Source organism: Scomber japonicus, chromosome 19 (assembly GCF_027409825.1).
Source record: "Scomber japonicus isolate fScoJap1 chromosome 19, fScoJap1.pri, whole genome shotgun sequence".
NCBI classification, from domain to species: Eukaryota; Metazoa; Chordata; class Actinopteri; order Scombriformes; family Scombridae; genus Scomber; species Scomber japonicus.
This window is the reverse complement of record NC_070596.1, coordinates 7788818-7812022: the sequence shown is the minus strand read 5'-3', so window position 1 is coordinate 7812022 and position 23205 is coordinate 7788818. Positions and strand designations below refer to the sequence as shown.

General features: G+C 38.1%; 1 protein-coding gene across 1 annotated transcript in view; it reads right to left on the bottom strand.

The window, feature by feature from the left end:
* whrna (whirlin a) overlaps positions 1-23205 on the bottom strand; it is a 123650-nt gene that overhangs the window by 31696 nt on the left and 68749 nt on the right. The window contains exons 4-5 of the mRNA XM_053339409.1: positions 8763-8971; positions 1222-1258 (exon numbers count right to left, since the gene is read on the bottom strand). Coding sequence (XP_053195384.1) covers positions 1222-1258; positions 8763-8971 — 246 coding nt within the window. The remainder of the gene's footprint in view (positions 1-1221; positions 1259-8762; positions 8972-23205) is intronic.

Sequence of the window (23205 nt, the reverse complement as noted above, 5' to 3'; positions counted from 1 at the left end):
CGTTCTCATTCCCTCTCTTTCTCCACCGTCAGCTGCTGTCTCTTCCAACTTTCCTCCTCTTATTTCTCCATTCCAACACACCCTCTCTTACTTTGCAAAGTCACAGTCAAAGTCAACAGTAAAGGCGATTGGAGTAGCCTGTATGGTGGGTGAATTGAGGACAGTTTTATGGTATAGGGTAGTAACACAAGGCTGTTTTTGCTGATGGGGAGTTTCTGATAGCTTTACTTGCATTAACAATGTCACGATTGTACAGTATGTAGATTTAGTGTGTGTGAAAGTACCTGGTTTATTTTTAATGCTTGAAGGTTGATTACTGTACTACAGCAAGCATACAAAGCTGCACAAAGAGCCAACCCTTGACATTTCAATGAATACAATCCATATATTAAACTCCAAGTGGTGCAAACAAGCTGCACTAGACCCAATACACTATGAGACAGTGGAAATGACTGCAGTAGTGCCTCCTGTACTGCGGGCCTGAGCCATCGCTATCTCTGAACGTTGACAATCCTATCAGGGGCAAAGCAAATGAAGCACGACACCAGCTCTGCATGCTGATCTGCATTTATCACTGAAGTAGGATTACAGTGTTTTAGGACCCACGGTAATGGTTATTCTCATTATTAATCATTACATTTTTAGATCATTATTTTCTATCTTCTCAGTCTTTATCTTTAATAGAGGAAAATGACTATCACAGGATCTCTGAGGCTGAGGTGATGCCTTCAAATAGCTTGTTCAGTTTGACCAACAGTCCAAAACCAATAGATTTTGAAAAAAAAGACAATAAATCCTCACACTGGAAAAATGTCCTTGTCGTGTTTCTCTGCTTTTGTGACATGTTTAATATTGATGTGGCTGTTCATATATTATTGATTCATTATAATTATTTTGAATAATTGATTGAAATTCATGATTACACATACATAAAAATAGAAAAAGATGAAGTTATGTGGTACTGTGCAAGTCAGGCAAAGCTTTAAAACGTGTGTTTGACAGGTGAAACGTGACACTTGACAGGTACAGCTTGTTCATCCCAAATCAATAACGAAAGACTTAACACGAGAGCCAATGGTGGTGATAACAGATGACTGGACGGATGTACGGAGCGACAGATAATCGTGCCCAAAGATAGAAACTCTGCTACACACACACACAAACACACACACAAACACAAACATCCACACACAAAGACAAATAGCTTGTTGTGAATCTCACCTTTCCTGCTGCAGAGGCTCCCTGTTCCATAGAGAAGCTGCAGAAAAAAGGTGAAGAGAACAAATTAGCCACTGGGGGACTAGAGGGGCAGCTCAGTCCTCAAATACACACACACACACACACACACACACACACACACACACACACACACACACAGTAAAAGTCCGCTGTCTTTATTTTAGTGGTTAAAGAAAGACATCATCAAAAGAAATTGCAAGAAAATAAATGATTTTACTGCTGACCATTTTATAGCTAATACTAACTATATGCTAATTCTACTATTCCTCTGGCGTTTAGGTCATTTTAATACAATGTGACGTTTGAAACTAATAGGGCACCTATGTTGAGCCTTTATATTTAGTTACAATAAACACAAGATCTACTCATGTTTGAAGAGGTTGTTTTCTTCAGTAAGTATCCTGTTAAATAGCCTCTCTACAGTCTTGAAAGCCTCACTGGGACTGCAAACCATTCACACAATGGAGAAGTGTGAATAAATGACTTTTGTGAGTGGGTCATTAAAATCCCTTCTCCAGCCTGCAGGATCACTGCTCAATATGACTAACAGGGGATCAGCAAGATTTCCCTTTAATGAAAGTGTAACAATGCCATGGTCCACTTGTTGCAAATCCATATCCAAATTACTTAAGGTGTAACTTATCTTTATTTTCCGGTTCAAATTGATCTTCATTTACATTTTCCAGTAGGAATTCATAAAATCTGAAATACATTTTTCAATATTTGCCTTTTCCTGTGGATTTTATATCTGAAATGAACCCAGACATCTGCCTTTAGGCTTATTGGCACCTTCAGTGGAGCAGCTCCCATCAAATTGAACAGGATCTCATTGAACATGGCAGTAGCTACTCCACTGAAGGCAACACCAAGCCAGGTGAACAAAAGCTTCAATCATACTGTAGCAAAGTATACATTTTCTGCAAGGTATTGGTGATGTTAACATTACAGTAGGTATGATTGTAACCACATTATTTACACTGGCTAAAGTTGTTTATAATTAACACTGCACTAGTACAGAGAGCAATTATCTGATCACTCAGTACTCACTGATTGTAGGGTCTGTAGTGTTGCACTATAATGTGTTGATTGCTATAGTGTGTTCATTTTAATAAAAAGCCCATGCATGTAACTGCTTTGGGGTCAATTCTTAATGTAAACATGTTATATGTTTATCAGCCTGTGTGGGTTGGATGATTACCTACACCTTTTGCCATAGAGCCCATCAGCTTATTGGGGTCTGTGTAGATATATTTGTGGGATTCATCCTTTAAAACTTTTGACCTGATCCGACTTGGATTGAAACATTGTCTATTAGGATTCAAATTGCGGTTTTGGTGCAAGTATATAAGCATTACTCTCTTTGTGACTATGGTGTTTTTTAATAGTGCCACACCTATGTGATGTATAATTGAGCTCCCACATCTGACCCCCTCTTTCATTGCTGGGTGATGGGTAATTTTGTCATATTGAAGGTACATTTAGACTGCAATTCAATACACTACAGAAATATGCAAAATGATTTGTATATACACTAGGTTCATGCACAGGAGACCCTTATGATGAGCTGTTCATTATGTTAATCATGTTTTATGGCGTGACAGCACTGTGGTTAAGATGTGGCTTAGGTAAAGATGATGGTTTGGGTTAAAATGATTACTTTGTTAAGGTTCGAGAAACATTTGGTGTGGTTTAAAGTAACTGCTTCCTTAAAGTTAGTCCACATTCATCATTATGGCTACAATAATAACCTCAGGGTTAAGGGCAGAGGTGGAAAGTAACGAATTACATTTACTCATGTTACTGTAATTGAGTAGCTTTTCTGTGTATTTGTACTTTTTAAAGTAGTTTTAAAAATATGTACTTTTACTTTTACTTAAGTATGTCTTGTGTGAAGTATTGTACTTTGCTACACTTTAAATCACATCCGTTACTGAGTAAAAAATGTTGGCCGAATGTTTTTTTTAAAGCAAAGGGGATCGAACAGCATCATTAACCAGCATGATACAATGACTTAACATTCATGCAGCCTGTTACACCGGGCAGCTAGCTCTCATAGCGACATATAAACTCTAACACAACACAACAAACTCTAAAAGAAATGTCCATTAGACGTTGTGCTGTCATCTGTCTCACTCTTCGTGTAGGACGAGGCATTGCGCATGATGCGTTCACGTGAAAAGGACAGCGTCGGAAATGAGAGAATTGAGCGAAAGCTGCACAGGGGCACAGCCTTTTAAACATGGGTACTTAAAAGTTTGGTCTTCTTTGGGTAATTTAAAGGAAAGTTATTGCTCTTGTGACTTTGACCCATAGTGATTCATAGATATGTAGTATGACTGTTGGTTTAAACCAGGGTGATTGTAGGACTAGGATCAGAGCTTTAGAGGAGCTCAGCTCCTAATGAGAATTTGACATTCAATGCCCTGCAAGTGTTTTAAAAAACCCCAATAATCATTCTTTGTTTCCCACACAATATTTAGAGACTATGGAGGGTTTATCATTTATTTTTAGGGGTGCTGTGATCAAATTTAGGGGTGTAAGAAAATCCCCCAAAAAAGTCTAAAATCGCTCTGGGTTTACAGAATCCACAATTATGCCACCTTCAATTTAATGGTTGTGTTATTTGAAAATGTTTTATGGGATGGTCTTCACTAAAATGACACATATCTCCATAAATGTTTTAAATGTTGTGTGTCGACATATTTTGTCATTGAAGCTGAATTTGTAAATGTATACCTTTATCTTTAATTAAAACAACTAGTTAGAGATTTATGAGCCATCACTTTGTCCTACAGCCGCCCCCCCCTCACCCACCCCCGTTATAAAAGTAACTAAGTAACTTTTACTCAAAGTATTTTTTTAACAAGGTACTTTTTACTTTTACTTGAGTATATTTTTAGACCAGTACTTTTACTTGTACTCAAGTAAAATTTCTTCAAAGTAGTGGTACTTTTACTTGAGTCAAATATTTCCGTACTCTTTCCACCTCTGGTTAAGGGACGATTGTAGTATCTAACCTGACTCACCGTTTAAAATGTGTCACTCACGTTTGGAAACAGGAAATGAAACCACGCTATCCTGTGATCCATCCACCCAACCCACCACCTCCATATGAGGAAATAGATGTCATCTGAACTGTGCCATTGCTCTGGATCAGAATTACTATGTCAACTACATGGCATGTATCTCTCAAACATAACTATACGTTACATAATAGTAAACACAGGGATGTCCATCAGGGATGTCCGAGGCAAATTCACACATTATAAAATGATTCACAGGTATTATTATACACCAGTAAGGCTCCATAAAATGGGATTGATACAGAACAACCTGTGTTGGAAGTGTAATTCTCAGGAAGGAACCTTCTTACATTTAATGTGGGAGTGCTCTTTGATTTTCCCTTTCTGGAAAAAAGTTATAGGAAAATTGGCAGAATGGCTGGGAAAAACTCTACCTGAATCCCCCCAACTCTGTCTACTGGGAGATAAGTCAAGGTCACCACCAGGAATATCAAAAGCAGCATTTGGTTTAGCAGTAACAGGCTTCATTACTGCAGCTAGGATCATTCTTCGCCACTGGAAGAGTCAGACTAGACCAGAATTTACAGACTGGGTTAAGCTGATGACGGATAATGCCTGAATGCCTGAATTGATGATAGCAAGGTTAAATGATAAAGGGACATTTTACCAGGTCTGGGGTCATTTTCTGAGTCATATAAGAGGGGAATAGGTACCTGAATCCTATGAGGGGTTGACCACTTGTATATGGGTATATTATCATATACTGTATATATACTGTATATATTTTTTTTTTCCGGTGACCATGGTGTTTAGTGCTGGGAGATGTGCTGCGCTGTTTATGGGCTGTGATTTGTGTTTGTTTGTTTTTTCTCTCTCTTCTTTTTCTTTTTTCTGTACATTTTTGTTTGCTATGGGGATGTTTGTGTTGAAGTCCTTTTGTATGATGTTGGCATAAATATTGAATAAAAACTTAAATGACAAAAAAAAAACACAACTATAAGTTGTTTTTGGGTAACTGACTTTACGGCCAATTGTATTATTTTTTCTTGGGAGGACAGGCTCATTAATACTGTAAAGAACTGCTTATTTTATCAGTATTTTAACTAAATCACAGTCCTGTCTCTCTCTATCTCTGTCATACACACACAAATACATTGAAGCCACTCTATGTTTTGCAGTAAATGATGTCATTATTCAGCACATTTGCTACCACAGAAACATTTCACACACCGACACGCGCATACACACACACACACACACATGTTGGAGTGACGAATGGTAAAGAGGATTTGAAACATCTTGACTGACAGCTTTTGATCTTTTTGAACACATTTCTCATTTATCACAGTCTAATAAAATGCACAGTAGCACAGATTTTTAATCTTCGTCATGGCTTTCATGTTTCTTAGTGATGTGGCACAAGCTTCACACTGCAGAAAAGCATTTTTACTGGAAACATGAGGAGTGCATGTCTTCCACTCTAGCTTTTCAATAAATTGAAAGCACAAATATGAAAACGCATGTTACAAATACACACACACAGCTACATTCTCTTTGAATACATAAAAGAGAGTGCTTTGAAACGTGTGTCTGGGCTTTTTTTTTTTCAGACCCGTATTCTTGCCATAGTGAAATGAGTCGAGTAGATGTCTTTACATCCTCAAGTGCTCACGAAATAATAGCCTTTGAATCCAGGAGTAAACGTGACAACTCAAAGTGCTGCCTCTGGGGCTTCAAATGGCAGGAAATATAGAATTAAGCCAGAGGCCGAAAAACACTGCAGTCTCACCTGTAATGGTACATTAAAATCTGTGTGCAGACCTGTTTTGGGATTCAAATTCAATTAGCCCTGATGACTTGGGAGACCAACTCAGCCATTTATTCTCTCATTTTTACTGCTTTTTCAAAAGGGGCTCCTCGGTGGCTGCTCTCTTTGTACTGGCAGATAATTGGTAGTCTTTAAAAGACAAAATAGTAAATGAAGTCAGTGAGAAGACGAAGGAGTCGTCAGTTATAATATCATTTCAAACATGCACCATGGTTAAGGACACAAGCAGAGAAGAGAAAATTCTTGAGTAAAAAATTCAACTACCATTACGACTCTTAAGTAACTTAATACTTAGAATTACAAAAAGTACAAGGAGTACAAAAAAATAAAATAAGGACATGGATTAATGGGAATTTATTTATGCCACTGTATGTATGCAAATGTATTAGTAACCATTGTTCGAGGGCAAACATCAGTTCAACTCTTTCACCTGTTTGAAACTTGTGCATATTCAATTTTTTTCACATTTAATCTGGTGGTGAAAAAAAAAGAAGAATTTATGCAAATGCATTAATGGGATTTATGTAAATGTATGCATCCAACATGTTAGAGACACAGCAAAGGAAGAGGAACAAGAAAATCTTATTTCAAAGAACCCAGCATTTCAAGTCTTAACTTAATTTTTTTACCTGTCTTCTAGTGGATGTATTAGATTATTAAAAAATGAGAAATTAAATTCAAGAGTGTGGAATTTATGCAAATGTATGTACAGGATTTATGTAAATGTATTAAAATTAACAGAGGCAATTTTAACTCCCAATCAAACAAAAAACAAACATTTGTTGTTTCCTGTGTGTCTTTACGTTCTTACACTGAGACACCAGAGTGAAATAAATGAACACACACAGAGAATAACCATCTGTCTTTCATAATGTTCAGCTGTGCCGCCTGTGCAACACACAATGCAATACTCATGACAGAGGAGGTTTGACACTGTGGATGTATATGTTAAATGCATTTATATTTATTATGGAATATAAGTGACAAATTACAAGATGTGTGTCGTCGTGTTGGCTGCTTGTGTGTTATCAACTTGATGAGTAAATTAGTCTGGCATTTCATATCAGGCTTTAATTTAGTTTGTTGGGAAATCACATTTATTCCAGGTCATGAGCTGCAGATGAGTTGTTCAGGTGTGACATTTTGAAAGGGGCTGTCTGTTTTTCCAACAGAGCTGCATATTGCTTTTTTGTTTTCTGCAAATAAAAAATAAATACAAAAAGCGCAAGTGAGGGTCCTGCTGTCTGAGAGACAGGCCTCTGATCACTGTAGATGGTTAAAGACTGTGACTGGAGTATAAGAGGGAGGGCATGTTTTTCTGTTTCTTGCTGCACTGCTCTCAAGTCCTGAGCTTCTTTCTTGTGCCAGTTTTCATCAATGAAATGGGCATACAGTCATCTTCTAAAAAATGTGTCAAAGAAAGATATCTGGAGGCAATCTTAGATGATGTATTTTTAAGATTAGTGGTTAAATGTGAGGCTCCTCTTGTAGTAATAAGGTGACTAATGATAGTTATTCCCTTGATGGTAATCCCAAAGTATTTCAATTCCTGTGTCACCTACAACAAAGCAGGCTTAGTAAATGTCTGATCTGATGGCAGTGAATAATGCATAATTTGTAAGAAAATTAATTTACATGTACAAGTTTAAAGCCTGTTTATGTAAAGTTGCTCATCATATCAGAGTTTTCATGCCTCGTCAGTATCCTAAATATTTGATACATTATATCTGATATGGACAAATAGATGTAATAGACTTTTTACCCTTTTATTCAGCCAGTCTTTTACTTTGGTCGCCTTCTCTCCTTTAGCTTCAGTTCTGAGCCTGAACTGATCACACACTAATTCTCTCTCTTGCTGAGAGTTGGAGAAGATCGATACCACTTTATACACATAATATGAAGCTATAGCCAGGAGATGGTTTGTTTAGGTTAGCACAAAAACAGGACAAGGGGAGTCCTGTCTTCACTATCTTATTTTGGTAAGAAAGTGAATAAAAACGTTTTTTAATTAACTAGTTTTAATTGGAATAGGGTCTTTGTGTCATGCTTTTTGTTTATTACTTTTTAATCTATTTTTTAATGTGCCTTTTTGTCTGAGGGTAGATGACTTTTAAAGGAAAGGATTGTGTTTATTTAGTGTTTTGAAAGTCATTGTCCTTACTGCACCTTTACTTAGCATCTCATTTCTTTGAGTTATCACATGATTAGGGCTGGGTATCAGTACTTGATACTTTGAGGTATCGACTGAAATAAATCAATACCAAGTAGTATCGAAACATCTCTGGTGAAATGATACCTGCAATTGATCTTTTTTGCGCCTAGAACTAGAAAATATGACTATTTACCGATCAACTCAAGTGTTGAACACTTCCAAAATGCATTTGTGTAAAAATCTGTCATTTAGATGTGGAAGAGTGGTGGCATTTTATGCAATTTAATGCTTCTATGCACATGACTGGTATCAAATGAAGTACTCAGTTGGTACTTGGATTGGTACTGGTATTGCAATATTTTTTAAATGATACCCAGCCCTACACATGATCAAAAAATGTTTCACTTGATGTTTATAATGATTTTTAATGGTGTAATAAAGAAGCAAAGATGGATTTTACTCCACAGAAAATGGTGGTAAATATTAAGTTTGAGTTTTTACAAACAGAATCAAAACTCACCCTGCCACGCTGCTGTTGGCGGAGCTCTCTCCGATCTGCGAGCTGGCGATCCACTTGGTCTCTCCTACCACCGTCCTAGCATGCGGCAGGCGGCCTACATCTTTCACCGTCATCATCAGGTGGCGCGACGACTTCAGGACCCTGACGGCCTCGTCGTGCGGGATGCTCACGAAGCTGCGGCCGTTAACCTCCAAGATCTGGTCACCGACCTGCGGGGACGGAAGGGAACACAGAGGTGTGGTGGGGGGGACTGAGCAAGGTGACGAGAGTGGAGCAGGCAGAGACTGTCCCATGCACAGGTTGACAGGTCAAAGGTCAGAGAGAGGTAACATAACAGACGGAGGTGGTAGAAGTGTATGAAATGTTTAATAGGGTGAGAGTGACATCATTAGGTGGAAGGGTTCTTGTTAAAACTTGTGTGTCTCTCTCAGGTTGTGCAGCTAACAGAAATAATTACACACAGACTAAAGTATTCTCCGCTCACCGAGAGGTTTAAGACCACAAGTGTTTAATATGTAATTCAATTCACTTGCAATTTCACATTCTATCAAAGAGCTGAGCCTGGAAGCATTGGCAGAAGGAGTATAACGATGTCCATACTAAACACAACCTTGGACCATACCTGCTGCCTCTTATAATGAGCTGATATACGTTGCTTTAACCTCGAGGTCGACCCTCTGTGGTGTTCTAGAGATCCTCATATGCACCATCACAACTTTAAACTTCACTTCTCCTACGTGTTTGATCTGCACGTCTGCCTTACTTGACTTAGTGTGACAGGTATCAATCGCAACTAGGATGTAGTCTATACATACTCTGATCTCCTTATCATCATAGTGTATTTTTTAGGTATAAAATGGGCCCAAAAAAAGAGCTGTTGGACCACCATGATCAAGTTTGTACCCTGCAACAGAAGAGCAAGTAATTCTTTAATATTAAGCTAACTGTTGTGAGCCAAATCCTTTTTAAAAACGCAAAAAAGTCACATCGTATCACTGTTAATATGTTTCTTTATACTCTACTTATGTTTCAGGCACATGTGCACATCAATTATAAACTTTTTTGATCATTAGCACCTGGTCTGTCAGAGCACCAACATGAAAACGTCTGTACTGAAGAAGCAAAAGAAGAGCCGTAGCTGCAATGCAATAATATAAAATCATGTAGAATTATTCAGATACATCCTTTACCTGAAGCACTAAATATAAAATATATCATTTACTTGAATTTAAAATGACTAATGATAATATTACAGTGAAATATTGTCTAGCAACAACCAATCAGCCCAACTTAAGCACTTTTTGTGAAAAGCAACTGACCAATCCCAAGCATTGAATCTTTCACTTAATACACCAATCAAAGCTAAAGCACAAACTCAGACAACTCTATTCAAACTTTCAATTGTGTTCTCACTGAGCTTGATCAACAAACCCAACTGTTTAGAGTACTTCACAACCAATCTGTACCTCCATGAGTCTGAAGCTCATCTCTATTCTATGTTGTCTCCTTGTCTGCATTTTAGATATCAGGTGCCTATCGTAGCAAAAACTCTCATTTAGAGCAACTAAACAATGTGAGCTAGAGCAGAAAATAGCTTCATGTGTTGATATTACAAATGTGCAGCAGTGTGAAGGTCACAGCACTGTCACTTGTTATAATCATTTGTCTCCCAAATGTAAAGGAATCCATCAGATCATTTGGTCATCTTAGTGCCTCAAACAGACTCTAAAAACTTTATCTGTCACCATAACTGTGGCATTTAGGCTTGATATAGTGTTTTGCATTTTAAAAAGTCCCCAAAGGTCACTCTCTGTCTCTTTGTTTTATTCCTGACTTACTCTGGTCAGCCAACTGAACTTTGCAATGCTTTCAATATTCTCCCAAAGCAGCAGCCAATACAAACTAGAGATTAAAGACATTCAGAATCTCATACGGTTTATTTTCTTGGATGTTTTCCAAGATCCTGAGGTGACCTCAACGCCAGATCTGGCACTCTAGCGCACAGCAGCACTTCAAGAGCACATCAGAGGCAGCTGAGGACACTCTCCACGTGCAGCTTCTGTGGCGACACAATTTGTAATACTTAGTTGTGGGGTCAGTTGTGTGCAAACACATAGGGACACATAATAAAAACTGTATTTACAGATGCAATCAATCAATCAATGGTAACAGGCGCACTGCTACCACAGCAAACAGTTCTTATTCTGCTGTCAGGTTGAGCTGAAGCCTCTGGGATGAGAGTCAGATCTTAAGACAGATTACAAGCTATTTGTTCCAGCTGTTTGCATCAATAAGCTGCTTCTTATAGACTTTAGTGCAGTGTTTGTCAAGCCTGGAGCTCAGTGTATTGTGAGATTCATCTCAGTTTCACTTGGATTTGACACAGTGTGAGAGCATGGGTGTGAAATGTGCACATAATACACACACGACACCCTTTTACTGCTTTTTTGTTTGGATCTCTGTCACAAATGGCATTCTCACTTGGTTATGAAAAACAGGATACTATTGCATCTACTGTGGTAATTATCTCATAAAAGGAACTGTTTTTCTTTATATAACCGTCTCATTTTAAAAGGAAATTACTGAATTTATTACTAAATAAAATTAGAGTCAGTGGGTGTTTCTGTCAATAACCTTTCCATTCACATTTTACCCACTTTATTATGTTAGAATTTTAACTTTAAATGCCCTTATTTTACATTTTAAGTAATAAAAAGTAATTCTACACAAAATAACAATAATGGTAACACTTTTTGTAACCCCAAACTGAGCTTGCTTTGATTATCCTCAAGATAACTTAGAAATTGATAGACCAGCAGACATTTTGACATAGAAGAAAATCCCAGGTGTTACTTATTTTTAACATTAATGATGCTTCTTATCTATTCAAGTGCGCCATTACACATCACACAGAATTGTATGTTTTTATTTGAGTGTCCAAATTTTGTGTGTGCCCTCAAAAATTCCCACAATGGAACAAAAAAGTGGCTTCGATAGCATGTACTGTAAGCTACGTTACATGCTACGTTAGCATGTACAATACTCTACGTTAGCATGATAATATGTGTTTATGCAATTTACAGCTAGCTGTAGAGTTTTGGACACAGCCCAAGACCCTGAAATTGAAGCATTGACATTATTAGTAACACTAACACCTCTTCTTTTCTGACAAGTTAAAATGTCTGCTATGAAAAAAATCCTTTTAGTTGCTATGGTGACATGCTACAAAGCCCAACGTCTGGAATCAAACTTGAAATAAGAGCCATGTGTTGTTACATTTCATCCAAGTCGGATATTTCTAACATCAGCAGAGCTTAATTGGACATAACAACGGACGGATGGACTCTGTTTCTTGTTGAAGTGCGGGTGCATGAAATTGGTCTGAGTTTCGACTTCGAGAGCCTATCCATCATATTTTTTTCAATGTTTGAGTTTTGAGTCCCTCTGGAACTCTGCAATACACCGCCAACACACCCACACTCTTAAATTTTTACTTATGTTTTGACTCTGGTAGAGTGGAGGCATGGTTTCTACAAAAAGTCGAAGCAGAAGGAAACAGAAAAATCCATTGTGGTGTTTCCTCTCAGGTTGTTATAAGTGTGAACAAACATACAGTATGAATTGTTTAACCTTGTACATCTTTTCTGGTTTATTTTCTGCCCTGTAACTGTTTCAGCCCTGTTGTTTCTAAGTGCACTGCTGTGTGTCTGCAGCAGTTAATCAAGTCAGATTATTTGCACCTGTTGTACTTGGCAAATGAATGGAACTTTGATTAATTACGCGCTGATTAAGTTTTATGGCCTTCGAGCCTCATTCAAAACCACACTGTTAGTCATGGGGGAGAGGGGGAGATTTAGAGAATGCCAATACATAATATCCACCCTCCTATAAATTTCTTCATTATTCTAATGGCTCGCGACGGATCGATCGATATTTTGGAGGATGAACTCCTCCTCCACTCCTACAGTAAATCATCTGTGGTGTCCTTTGTAATAATTTTAGGGGCCGAAATGAAAACCTATGTGCCTTTTTTTTATTGTGGACTTTAAACAAGCATATAAATTGAACTGTAACATCCATATACTTTTGGCCATATAGTGTACGTATCATGTATCATGTCGTATATATATACACATCAGATCTACATACACACACACACAAGCACTGTTATATGGTTAAAGTTGAATCACTTGACCGGCTGCTGCATCTCCTGCCATCATCAACTCTGCACTGACGCCTTTCCTCTCCTCCCACTCTCTTACTCCTTCCCTCACTCTTTCTCTCTGTCATTATTCTTCTCCTGCATGCTCCCTTCCCCTCCCTCATTATACTTCTATTTGAGAGTAGATGGGCCCTGTCCTGAGTCACAAGCACTTCATTCTTTGTGATCAATCTCTGCGTCAGACAGGAGGAGCCGGTGCAGCGCCGCCTCCCGGGCAATTAAAACAACAGCCAACGGCTTCTAATCAATGCTGCTGTTTAATAATAATGCATTCTTCATACAGAGAGGAAAATAACTTCTGCGTCCGAGTGCCGTTCGATTGACTGCAGTGAGATGCCTCGTTTGGGTTTACTGAAACTCTCCCAATTATAAACCCAGCATGTCCTGAATGATTTTCATGCACCTGCTGCTGTGACTGAGAATTCACCAGGTAGAAGGAGTGAGAAGAGAAGTATATAGAGAAAAGTTTGGGTGGTATCACAGTGGCTCTATGGACTAATCCAGGATAGGATGTGGAAGTAAACATGCTGCCAGTGCTGCCGTAGCATATCACTAGTCATATGTAAAGGATTAACAGCTTTTGTACAGATTTTGCCAAGAATGATGTCAGGTAGCGCCTGATACATTCTGAAACGTAGACATCAAAACGCTCCTTAAAAATTCTGTATTTTCATTATTCTCATGAAATGACATGAAAAAGATGAATTCCTCCATTCCATACGCTGCCATTTGTATGCAAAAACATGAGCCATACTGTTGCACTGGGTGACTTGTTCCTTCATTATCATCAGCACAGCCTACGTAGGTTTATTTTGAGTCAATGCCACATTTAACATCCTGCTGCTGGAAATACTCAACAAGAAAAGAGTATCAATCAGATCAATGAGACTAACAACAGTAACATTTGCTTCAAACTACAGTGTCCAGCTGTTTATCAGAAAAAACAACAACTATATATTTATGACCAGTTTTTAAGAAGAATTACATATATAAATAGCAGCTAATGGGCTATGAGCTCAGGCAGGGCAGGGAAATTAGAGACAGCCTGATGCCACTTATGCCTTTGAGCCATAGACCTCCATTTGTGACCAGAAAATATTCAAAATATATAAATGAGCATCAGACTAAAAGCCTTTTCATGGAATGTGTTGAGAGAAAGAAATGTAAAGAAAACTACATTTAGTTGCTCGAACAAAAACATCCAAACATTCACATTTGCACAGGACATTTTTATTCAACAGAGGAGGTGATTACTGACCCTGATCAAATCAGCCTTCTACTGTGTGAACCTGTATTTCACTGCATTATGCCGCTGCAGTAATGACAGCCTCACTAAAAAGAGTTCAACACATTCATCAGCTGGCAGATTAGTCTATCGGCTGTTCAACATAATCTGCAGTAATAAAACTAATAAACCTGTAAACTCTATAATAAAAGTCACTGGCAGAAAACTGCAGAACTACTTATGAGTTGCCTCTTTCCAGTGTACCTGATGCCTTACAAATAATACAAAAAAGAAGAGGATCGTCGCTATTTGTAGACAGATTTAAATGCAAATTAAAGTGCATCACTTGGCAAGTGGTAAGTGATGAATCATATCCACTGCTCACACTAATTGCTCCCCCCAAAAAAATCTATTTTGGCTGCCTCCTCAGCTCTGTTTTCTTTATGCTTTTACAACACAAACTTTATGGAGATAATGCCTTTATTCCTTTAAAACAGTTTGCTGAACATTCTTTCTTAATATGACTTTATACAATGGTCGTTGTTGTCAATCAGTGGACGATGTATACATATCTGCTGGTAAACATACATAGATAGCATATAAGTATGACTCATGTGATGTCACCAGTTAACTCTCACTGGCAACTGAGTCCAATACATCCTGAGAAAAATAATGGCATTCTTGGACAGCAAACACTGCACTCAATAAAAAGCTGATATCCATTTGTAAATAGATGAACACATGGAGTGACCATAACAGGTAAATGTGCTTTAGCAAACTCCACCACTCAAATAGACTTGTTGGTAATGCATTAAGAACATTTTTAGTTGAATGTGGTTATTCCCTGTGCAATCGTTTCAACTACTTTAATGTTTCGATTTGTATTCAAAGAAGATATAATCCTTAGTTAACAAAGCTGTGTCAGTATTTCATAAATCCCAAATGTGCCTTGAGTAATACAAACATATTCTGATATCTGCTTGAAACCCTGCAGCAGGGCAGTGAACGAAGACGGACAGACCGTAAATGCTCCCTTTGAATTGTCCTGCTCGAGCCGCTTGATCAGGACCATTGTCAGAGATTCCTTTGACATTATCAGAGCTCAGTGATGAACAGGCTGGGTCACACAGCTCAGCGTTGAATGGTGGCGGACACAGAGAGAGGAAGATAGAGGGATAAAAGTGGCAGCTCCAGACCACTGATCCCTAAAGCTACATTAAGAACAGTGAAGCAGTTTTATCTGGTCTTTTGGAGCTTCTTTCACTTAAATGCTTCCCTTCCTATCTCTAGTTACTCTCAGATCTCCGTGTGTGTGCGCACTGGTGTGTGTACATGTTTTTGTTACATCATTGGGACCTTTTCTTGTAGAAACACCAATCTTGTGGGGACCAGTAGTCCCAGTGGGGACCAAAGCCCAGTCCTAATGAGGCAAAATGTTATTTCTGAGGTCCTGGTTAAGGTTGGGAGTCAGGTGTGAATTGAGGTTAGGTTAGGGTTAGACATGAATGGTTATGGTTAAGGTTAGGGTTTTAGTTAGGCTGTCCACAATAAATAGAAGTCAATGTAATGTCCTAACAATATCATAACAACTGCATGTTTATCAGATTTTGCTTCCTCACTTTCATTTACTTGTAGAAGTGAAGGATGTTTGCAATAAACTGTTAGGCCAGTAGGTAAAGTTGTAGTTTTTCTTTTACACTACATTGTAAAAAAGTCTTCTTTACATATTCCTTTCGAACATGGTAGAAAAATCATTTGCTTTGAATAATAATTTGTGTCTGATGTGTTTTTTCCACCAAACTGTTCACCTCCTAGGAATTTCTTAAAATGACACCTTTTCTTTCACCCTCTTTGAAATGTATTATAATAAAATATCTCCTATTTCACAGTAAAGTCCATTTTCAGTATATGTGAACAGGAAGCTCAGGACTAGTTTACACATCACATTAGTGTAAGCTGCATACTGGACTGTGATTGGCTCCAAACTAGTTGTGATGTCACAAATCATGCAGGTACATCCCTTAACGTGAAGTTTAACATGAACACTAAGAAGCTTTGTCTTCAGCAGGCGAATGTGTGGAGTGGAGATGGATTTTAAAAATCATGCAACCTTGTCGTAATCAAATCAACTTGTTTAAAGTATCTTCAAGAACCAATTTAATAACACTCTTGCTACACTGGAAGATTAGAAAAGAAGGTTTGTAGGGTTACGTTATAGAAAGAGATGATTTCATAAACTCATTTTTCTACAGTGTAGTCTAATATGAGGAAGACAGTCAAAAAAAATATGCTGAACTATTTTAATCCATAACCATTCTGCCCACGGCCCACATTAGCACTAGGAGCTGTATTTGCAAGAAGTCGCTGCTTTGAAATTATATGTGACATGTGCCATCTGCGGTTATTTGGACGACTCTGCTGAGTCAAACCCAGCCCCCCCCCACACTCAAATTTGAGAGAGAGAGAAAATACAGAGACTAAATTGTGTTTGAACATAAATCTAGAGAGGAACGCTGCATTGTTTACTTTGCATCCAAGACGTATTGTTTTCTAGAGAGTGACAAACGCAGCGTGGGCCGACTGTCTTCATTCTCTGCCTCTCATTCTTCAGCTCGCCTGACATTTCCTTCACTCCGCTCCTGTCTCTTGGCAGAACAGCCGAGAGATTAGATATCGACTCGTATGCATCCGTCCAACTCCTTATTGTATATTTTTGTCTACAGGCAGAACTTGTAATAGTTTTTAGATGAACTGTAATTTCCTCTGAAATGAAAAGGGACGGACACACGGTTTGTGCCCAAGTCCAGACAACACATTTATCTTCACTTTGGAGACCTTCACTAGAAATGATTAAACTTTAATTAGACTCTTTGGCTCCTTTACCTTTCTTTATATTTCTCATTATCATCTGTGCAGTGTTTAACTTCTGATTTCTTGATTTTAGTAATTATCTATAGTTTCCTCCTCCCAAGCACACACTGCTCTTCTATCTCTTTCTTCAATCCTTTTTTCCCCTATTTTCTATTCCTCTTCCTAACCTTCCTCGTCTCGCTCACACTCCCTCCTTCTACTAACCTTTTTCTTTCCTCTAATTATATTTCTCCTCCTTTGTCCTAGCTCTGCCCAGCTCCACTGTGGCCACCAACCATGAGGGATTCTCATCAGCACATCAGCCACTGGAGCAAAGCTTCCACTAAAGTTCATGTTTGGTGATCACGCCGCGTTTAGCGTCACAAGTCACAGAGCTTCGGTCCATCGTCGTGCAGCGCAGTGCAGCAGTGAGAGAAACCTGATATCGATTTGTTTTCTGGTGCACTGATTCATGGTGATAATGTTCTGACTGTGATGCTTTATTAAAAAGGTCACCGCATTTTTCAAACTGACAAACACACTCCGAAAAGCAGATAATTGTAATGAAGAGAAGCCCTCCGAAGTCACTGCTTCCAATAACATCTTTCTCTTATAGCTTTTATAAATTACTCATCGCTCATAAGTAGAAATAAATTAATAAAGCCTGCAATGTGCGTCAGCTGTAAACTTTTTAAAGGTTATTTATGTCTTCACACTATAGGGATAAACAGAGATGTTTTCTTAGGTAATCTTGTGTCATCTAATCAACCTATGTTACTTCAACACGTTTATTGCATGTATGTATATACTGGAGTTAAATTCTTCTATAATTTTAGATACATTTTGATTATTGTTTCACGAAAAACTGAAACAAACTGCAAAAAGTGCAGAATGCCCCGTCCCCCCGCCATGACTGCAGATATTAAATTGGTGATTCACGTCTGTTGCAAATGTCCAAATGTGTGGTAATATTGTCCATCCCAATGTAGCCATTAAAACTGATTTTGTAAAAGAAGCAAAACAGAGGCATATGAATCATGAATGTAAGAGCAGGCTGCAGGGGATAAGCACCATTTAGGGTTTCACTTTGGTCTTTTAAGGAACCATTTCAGTCTGTTCATTGGTCTATATGTTTAAATAACCTTAATGTTACTATGACATATTTTGGAGGCTTTTAAGGTGGAAAATGGAGTTTTGTTCCATTAACCACAGGGATCACTGTTGTTTCATTCTAGTTTGTTAGACCTCTATATGTGTACGTACTCCCAGTGAAATAAGACACTCATACTACATGTTTACATATTGATGAATGTGTTTGGAAGACTCTTCACCACTCCTCCTCTTTCAAAACAACTTGATCTGGCGAGCAGGAAGAACATCTTAATGATGCAACTCTGACAGCAGTGAGGCGCAGTGGAGCGAGACACGCTGAGTGAAATCTGAGTGTATAAGCCTGACTGACTGATCCTGGATCCTTCCTGAGCATACTAATAACCTGCACATCCAGACTCCATCAAATAATCCCCCCAGCACACTGTAATGTGTCAGCGTGTTTTCACACCTATAGTTTGATTGCTCTGGTCAGAATGAGTAGTTGAGTTGGTGAACTTTTCCTCCTTGATTTGCTTTCTTTTCACACAGAGAAAAAAACCACGTGAGGCAAAAGGCAGCACCATAAGCCGTGTGAGAACGTTCACTTCAGTTATTGGTCAGATTTTTTGGGCAGGAGCAGGAATATAAACAAAGGAAGACGGTCCTGAATGAGGTCCAATGGCCAAATACAACATACTAGGTTGTACTAGTCCAGGTCAGACCTCAACCTTCAATGGCTAGCTGTTAGCAACTGTTAAATGCACTCATCTGCATCCCAGTATGCAAAGCTTACCTTGCTACGTGACCCTTATCGCTCAAACTTGCACAGTACACCTAGCAACTGGGTTGGACACATTACCATTAAAAAGGAACTGTTCGTTCCAGTTTGTTTGGGATTGGACCGAGACCACCTCCTCTAAGGGTTTTTCTGTACTATTTGGTACTGTAATTTGTTTTCCCCCCTGGTGAGATTCATTTGGGCAGGAGAGAGCACAGTATACATACTCGGGTGTGGACTGAAACAATCACACAGAGACCCTTTAGTTTAGAGTACACCTTGTATCCACCATAGGATTTGTTGGTTCATGTCCTGAATTATTTTGTGATCGGATGAAACTACTGAGAGAATAACATTGCTGTTTCAAAAATAAAATCCTTTTGGGATCTGAAAATGCTGTGGCAGAGGAACTGTTGAAAACATTACTGTGTTTCTGACTTCAGCAACAGAAAGCTAAACTTTGAGTTTAGTTTAAGCCTGCAAGTTTCATCAACTTTGATCTTTAATGTCTTTTTCTTTGACATCAGAATCTAAAGTAACACTAACATGATTAATAATAGAAGATTAGAAAATTAAGGCAACAATATAGATAGGGTGCCTGACTTTGAACGTCTCATGCAAAGTCTCAGGTAACACCCCTCACCCCCACTATGCAAACTGTACTAAGGCTTTAAAATTGAATAATTCAGATATATTTAAATGTTATATATTTTTTTATTACTTGCAGATATCCCGCCTCAGTTCTGAATATTTTCTCGCACTGATCATTAGAGACCTGTCAGCTCAGTCTCTCACCCTGAAATGAGCACATTGCCTCCGTGAAATTAATTTCCTCACCACAACAGATTACAGATAGTAGGCAGGTCTGGAAACAGTGGTGTGACATTAAAACAGGTTTTAGTCTTCAATTCTGACAACTCAAAGGCTAACTTGTTCAAAGAAATTCATGACCGGGAATAAAGTCTGTATTTTAGTTACAATTTGATTAGTACCCAAAATCCAATCATTAATGAGAGTTTTAGGAGTTTAGACCTCAACCTTATCAGATCACAGACGAGAGTGCTGATCACCTAATTTCACTTGTAATCCTGCTAAACATTTCAAGAGATTCTCTTCCTGGTTCTGTGGCAAAGAAAGTCATAACATCATTAAACATTTCTGTTGGTTGTTTTCTTATCACAAAGAATAAAAACAGCCCACAGTACATTTTGCCCTAAGATCATTTTCTTATTCAGTGGAAAAACATCACCGATATGAGCAGAAGAACAAGGACACAGCATCAATGCAAAACACTACTTAGGGATTTAAAAAAAAACATGCATACCTTAGATCTACTGTTTTAAGAGTCTATTATAGCCAGAATAAGTTACACATGAGAGATCTGTAAGCTGCTTTCTGTCAGGCCCTGAGGCTCTGATTCACTGTCTCACACTGTCTTTTACCTGTTTACCTGCCAAATTACCTGTTTGTTTCAGGAAGTTTACATCATCTGTTCACTATTCTCCTTTTCAAGGCGAGACTGCCTAACAAAGGTCTTTTATAATCAGTGAGCTCAGTGCTGCTGAAAGCTTAGTTCAGTCACACTCGCTGCTCAGTCTGATAAACTATTGTTTGAGAGCTTTTTCAAGGTTGCTCATTATATGAGTGAGTCACAACACGGCGGAGTGATCAATTGTAACCAATCAGTTTAATCTCATTCAGTAAGAAATATGAGCTTTTCTGCAAACATCTGTGAGGTCATTTAGGCTCTGAAATCTATTTTCTGAATCAGCCCCTTGCTCTAAATGATGGACTTCTGCATCAGTGCACGACTTTCTACCAAAGTTAATACGACAGGAGATTCTTCTGACTGGTGTGAAGTGAACCAATCACAGTAAAACAGTTGGAATTTGATGACAGCTGTTAAGCTTTTTGTTTTACGTTACAGGCGGGAGACGTTACTATCACATCTGAAAAACCGCTGTTCTGAATTTCGAGTATTGAAGGCTCATCAATTTATAACAATTAGCAAAATGAGTCAAACACAACAATAACTAAATAAACTACACTTACTGAGCACTTTATTAGGTATACTTGTGCAATCCCAAACACAGCATACAATATACAACTACAAAGCTTATACATTTTCAGTTTTTGCTGATATAGTCTGAAAGGTGATAATTCTACTTTATGCTTATCATTAGGGTTGTAGCTGGTGGTGGTGATGTACTGGAGAGCATTACATTGAAAAGGGCTTCTGATATATTGTCCACACCATTAGGGGGCAAAATATGAGGAAGTAGAAATGCATGGAAGAGCTGTTGTGTTGGATTACAAACTGCGCAAGTGTACCTAATAAAGTGCTTGGTAAGTGTATAATCAAGCTGTTATCACTTAAAGACTGAAGTGACATGAGACATGAGAAGAGAACTGTATACAAGTTCATTTGCATTGAATAAAAACACATTTAAGATTTCACTTGTTTTAATTTATCCTGTTTTATCCCTCGTTTTTTGTTTTTTCTGTTTGTCTTTTGTCTGTACGGGTTTATTTGTTTAATTAATGAATGAATTGTGTGTATTATTTCTATATATGGAATTTGGTAACTACATAAGGCTTTTACACAGTTGGAAAAAGACAGGTGTATAATATAAGATGAATGATGTGTGAATTCCATTTAGCTGCCCGACTTTTAGTTTCTTGCATGTCACTGTCATGAAATAGTGAAACACTTAGAACAGGGTCATTGGTAATGTCATTAGTAACACCAATCTTCCTACTGTGAGAAATTAAAATGTCTGCTGAATGGCATTTTCCATGTGTGCATCGCAGGAATGTTCAATTTGATGTGAAAGGTTTACCTTAATAGCCTTTCTTTATCATGAAATACTTGCTGCTAGGTGTGCTCAGCCTTCTTTTCTCTACATGAAATGCCCTTCTCACATTTGCATTGTGTGGTGATCAAAAACTTGTTTTAATATTCATCATTCATCAACCTGAGTGCACTGGATTAAAAGAATTTCAAATAAGTGTTTCCTCCAAGATAAAACATATAGTAAAATATGCATGTTACGACTATGCACTGTGAAGAAAAAAAAAAAAAAAACTGTCACAAAGAAGAAGAATGAAAAGCAGAGAGCATTTGTTCCGTCTGTGTTGTTGCATATTACAGAGTGAGATGTGTGTGTATATCACTGTTCAGCTGGCAAACATAACCATCACATCACTTTTACAGTCACTTGCACAGGAAATGAGCAGTTTGCATTTATAAACGGCACATTCTCAAAAATCCACAGTGTATTTTCCATTTGTCCTCTCTGCCATTTGTATGACGGAGCAGTTGCTGTGACTTTGTAGCCTGCGCCAACTGATACGATACAATCACCACAATTTGGCTCAGTGGTGCGACTGATAATGTCGAGAGAGCTCTGCAGGAGCCACATCACAGAGAAACAGATGGGCTGTATTCCTGCTCGCTCCTTTAGTCTGAGCATGTGCTCAGACCAGGAATGTTTGTCAATGTGTGTGCTGAACAATGGATACAGAAGGACAAAAAACGCTATAAATATTTTAACAATGTTCAGATACAACTAATTTGCAGTGGCTAATATGTTTTATTAGTTTCAAAGTGTTTGTTTTATTCAATATGTCTGCAAAATGCTCTCTGCATATGCTTTTTTCTGCTTCTGGCATCTAACAGTGCCATTACATACAGGTGCCAAATCCTCCTCCCTGTGACTTCTCACTGATTAGAAGATAGTCACCCTTCTTGAACTGGAACACAACTTTGCCAATGAATCCAGGCAGCAATTATAGTAACAAATAACGAGTAGAATATAAAGATATCTTAGAAGAGATATTGAAAGAAGACAGAAGACATGAAGCTGACTCTTTAAGTCTGTATCCATTTTGTATGGTGTTTATTTTAAATGTCAAACTCTGTGTTACGATAGTCTGACAACTGCTTTTTGATAAGCCAGCAAGCAATAAGCATATTAAGCCTTCATCACCAAGCATACAGTGTGAACAGTGTGCTTTTATCCATGTGAAATGTATTATTTGTTATTTGATGGGTAGGCAGCCATTCTTTTTGGGGTTTTTTACCCTAACTTCTCCTCATTGAAAAGCCCTTCCATACATAAAAGTATTTGATTTGTTACATATACAATTGTACAGTAAAATTCAGTCTCTGCCTTTAATCCATCCTCAGTATAAGGAGCTGTGGGCAGCCACTGTGCAGCGCCAAATCCAGTCCTATGTCAGTGCCTTAGTCTCTTGGTTAAAATGACTAATTATT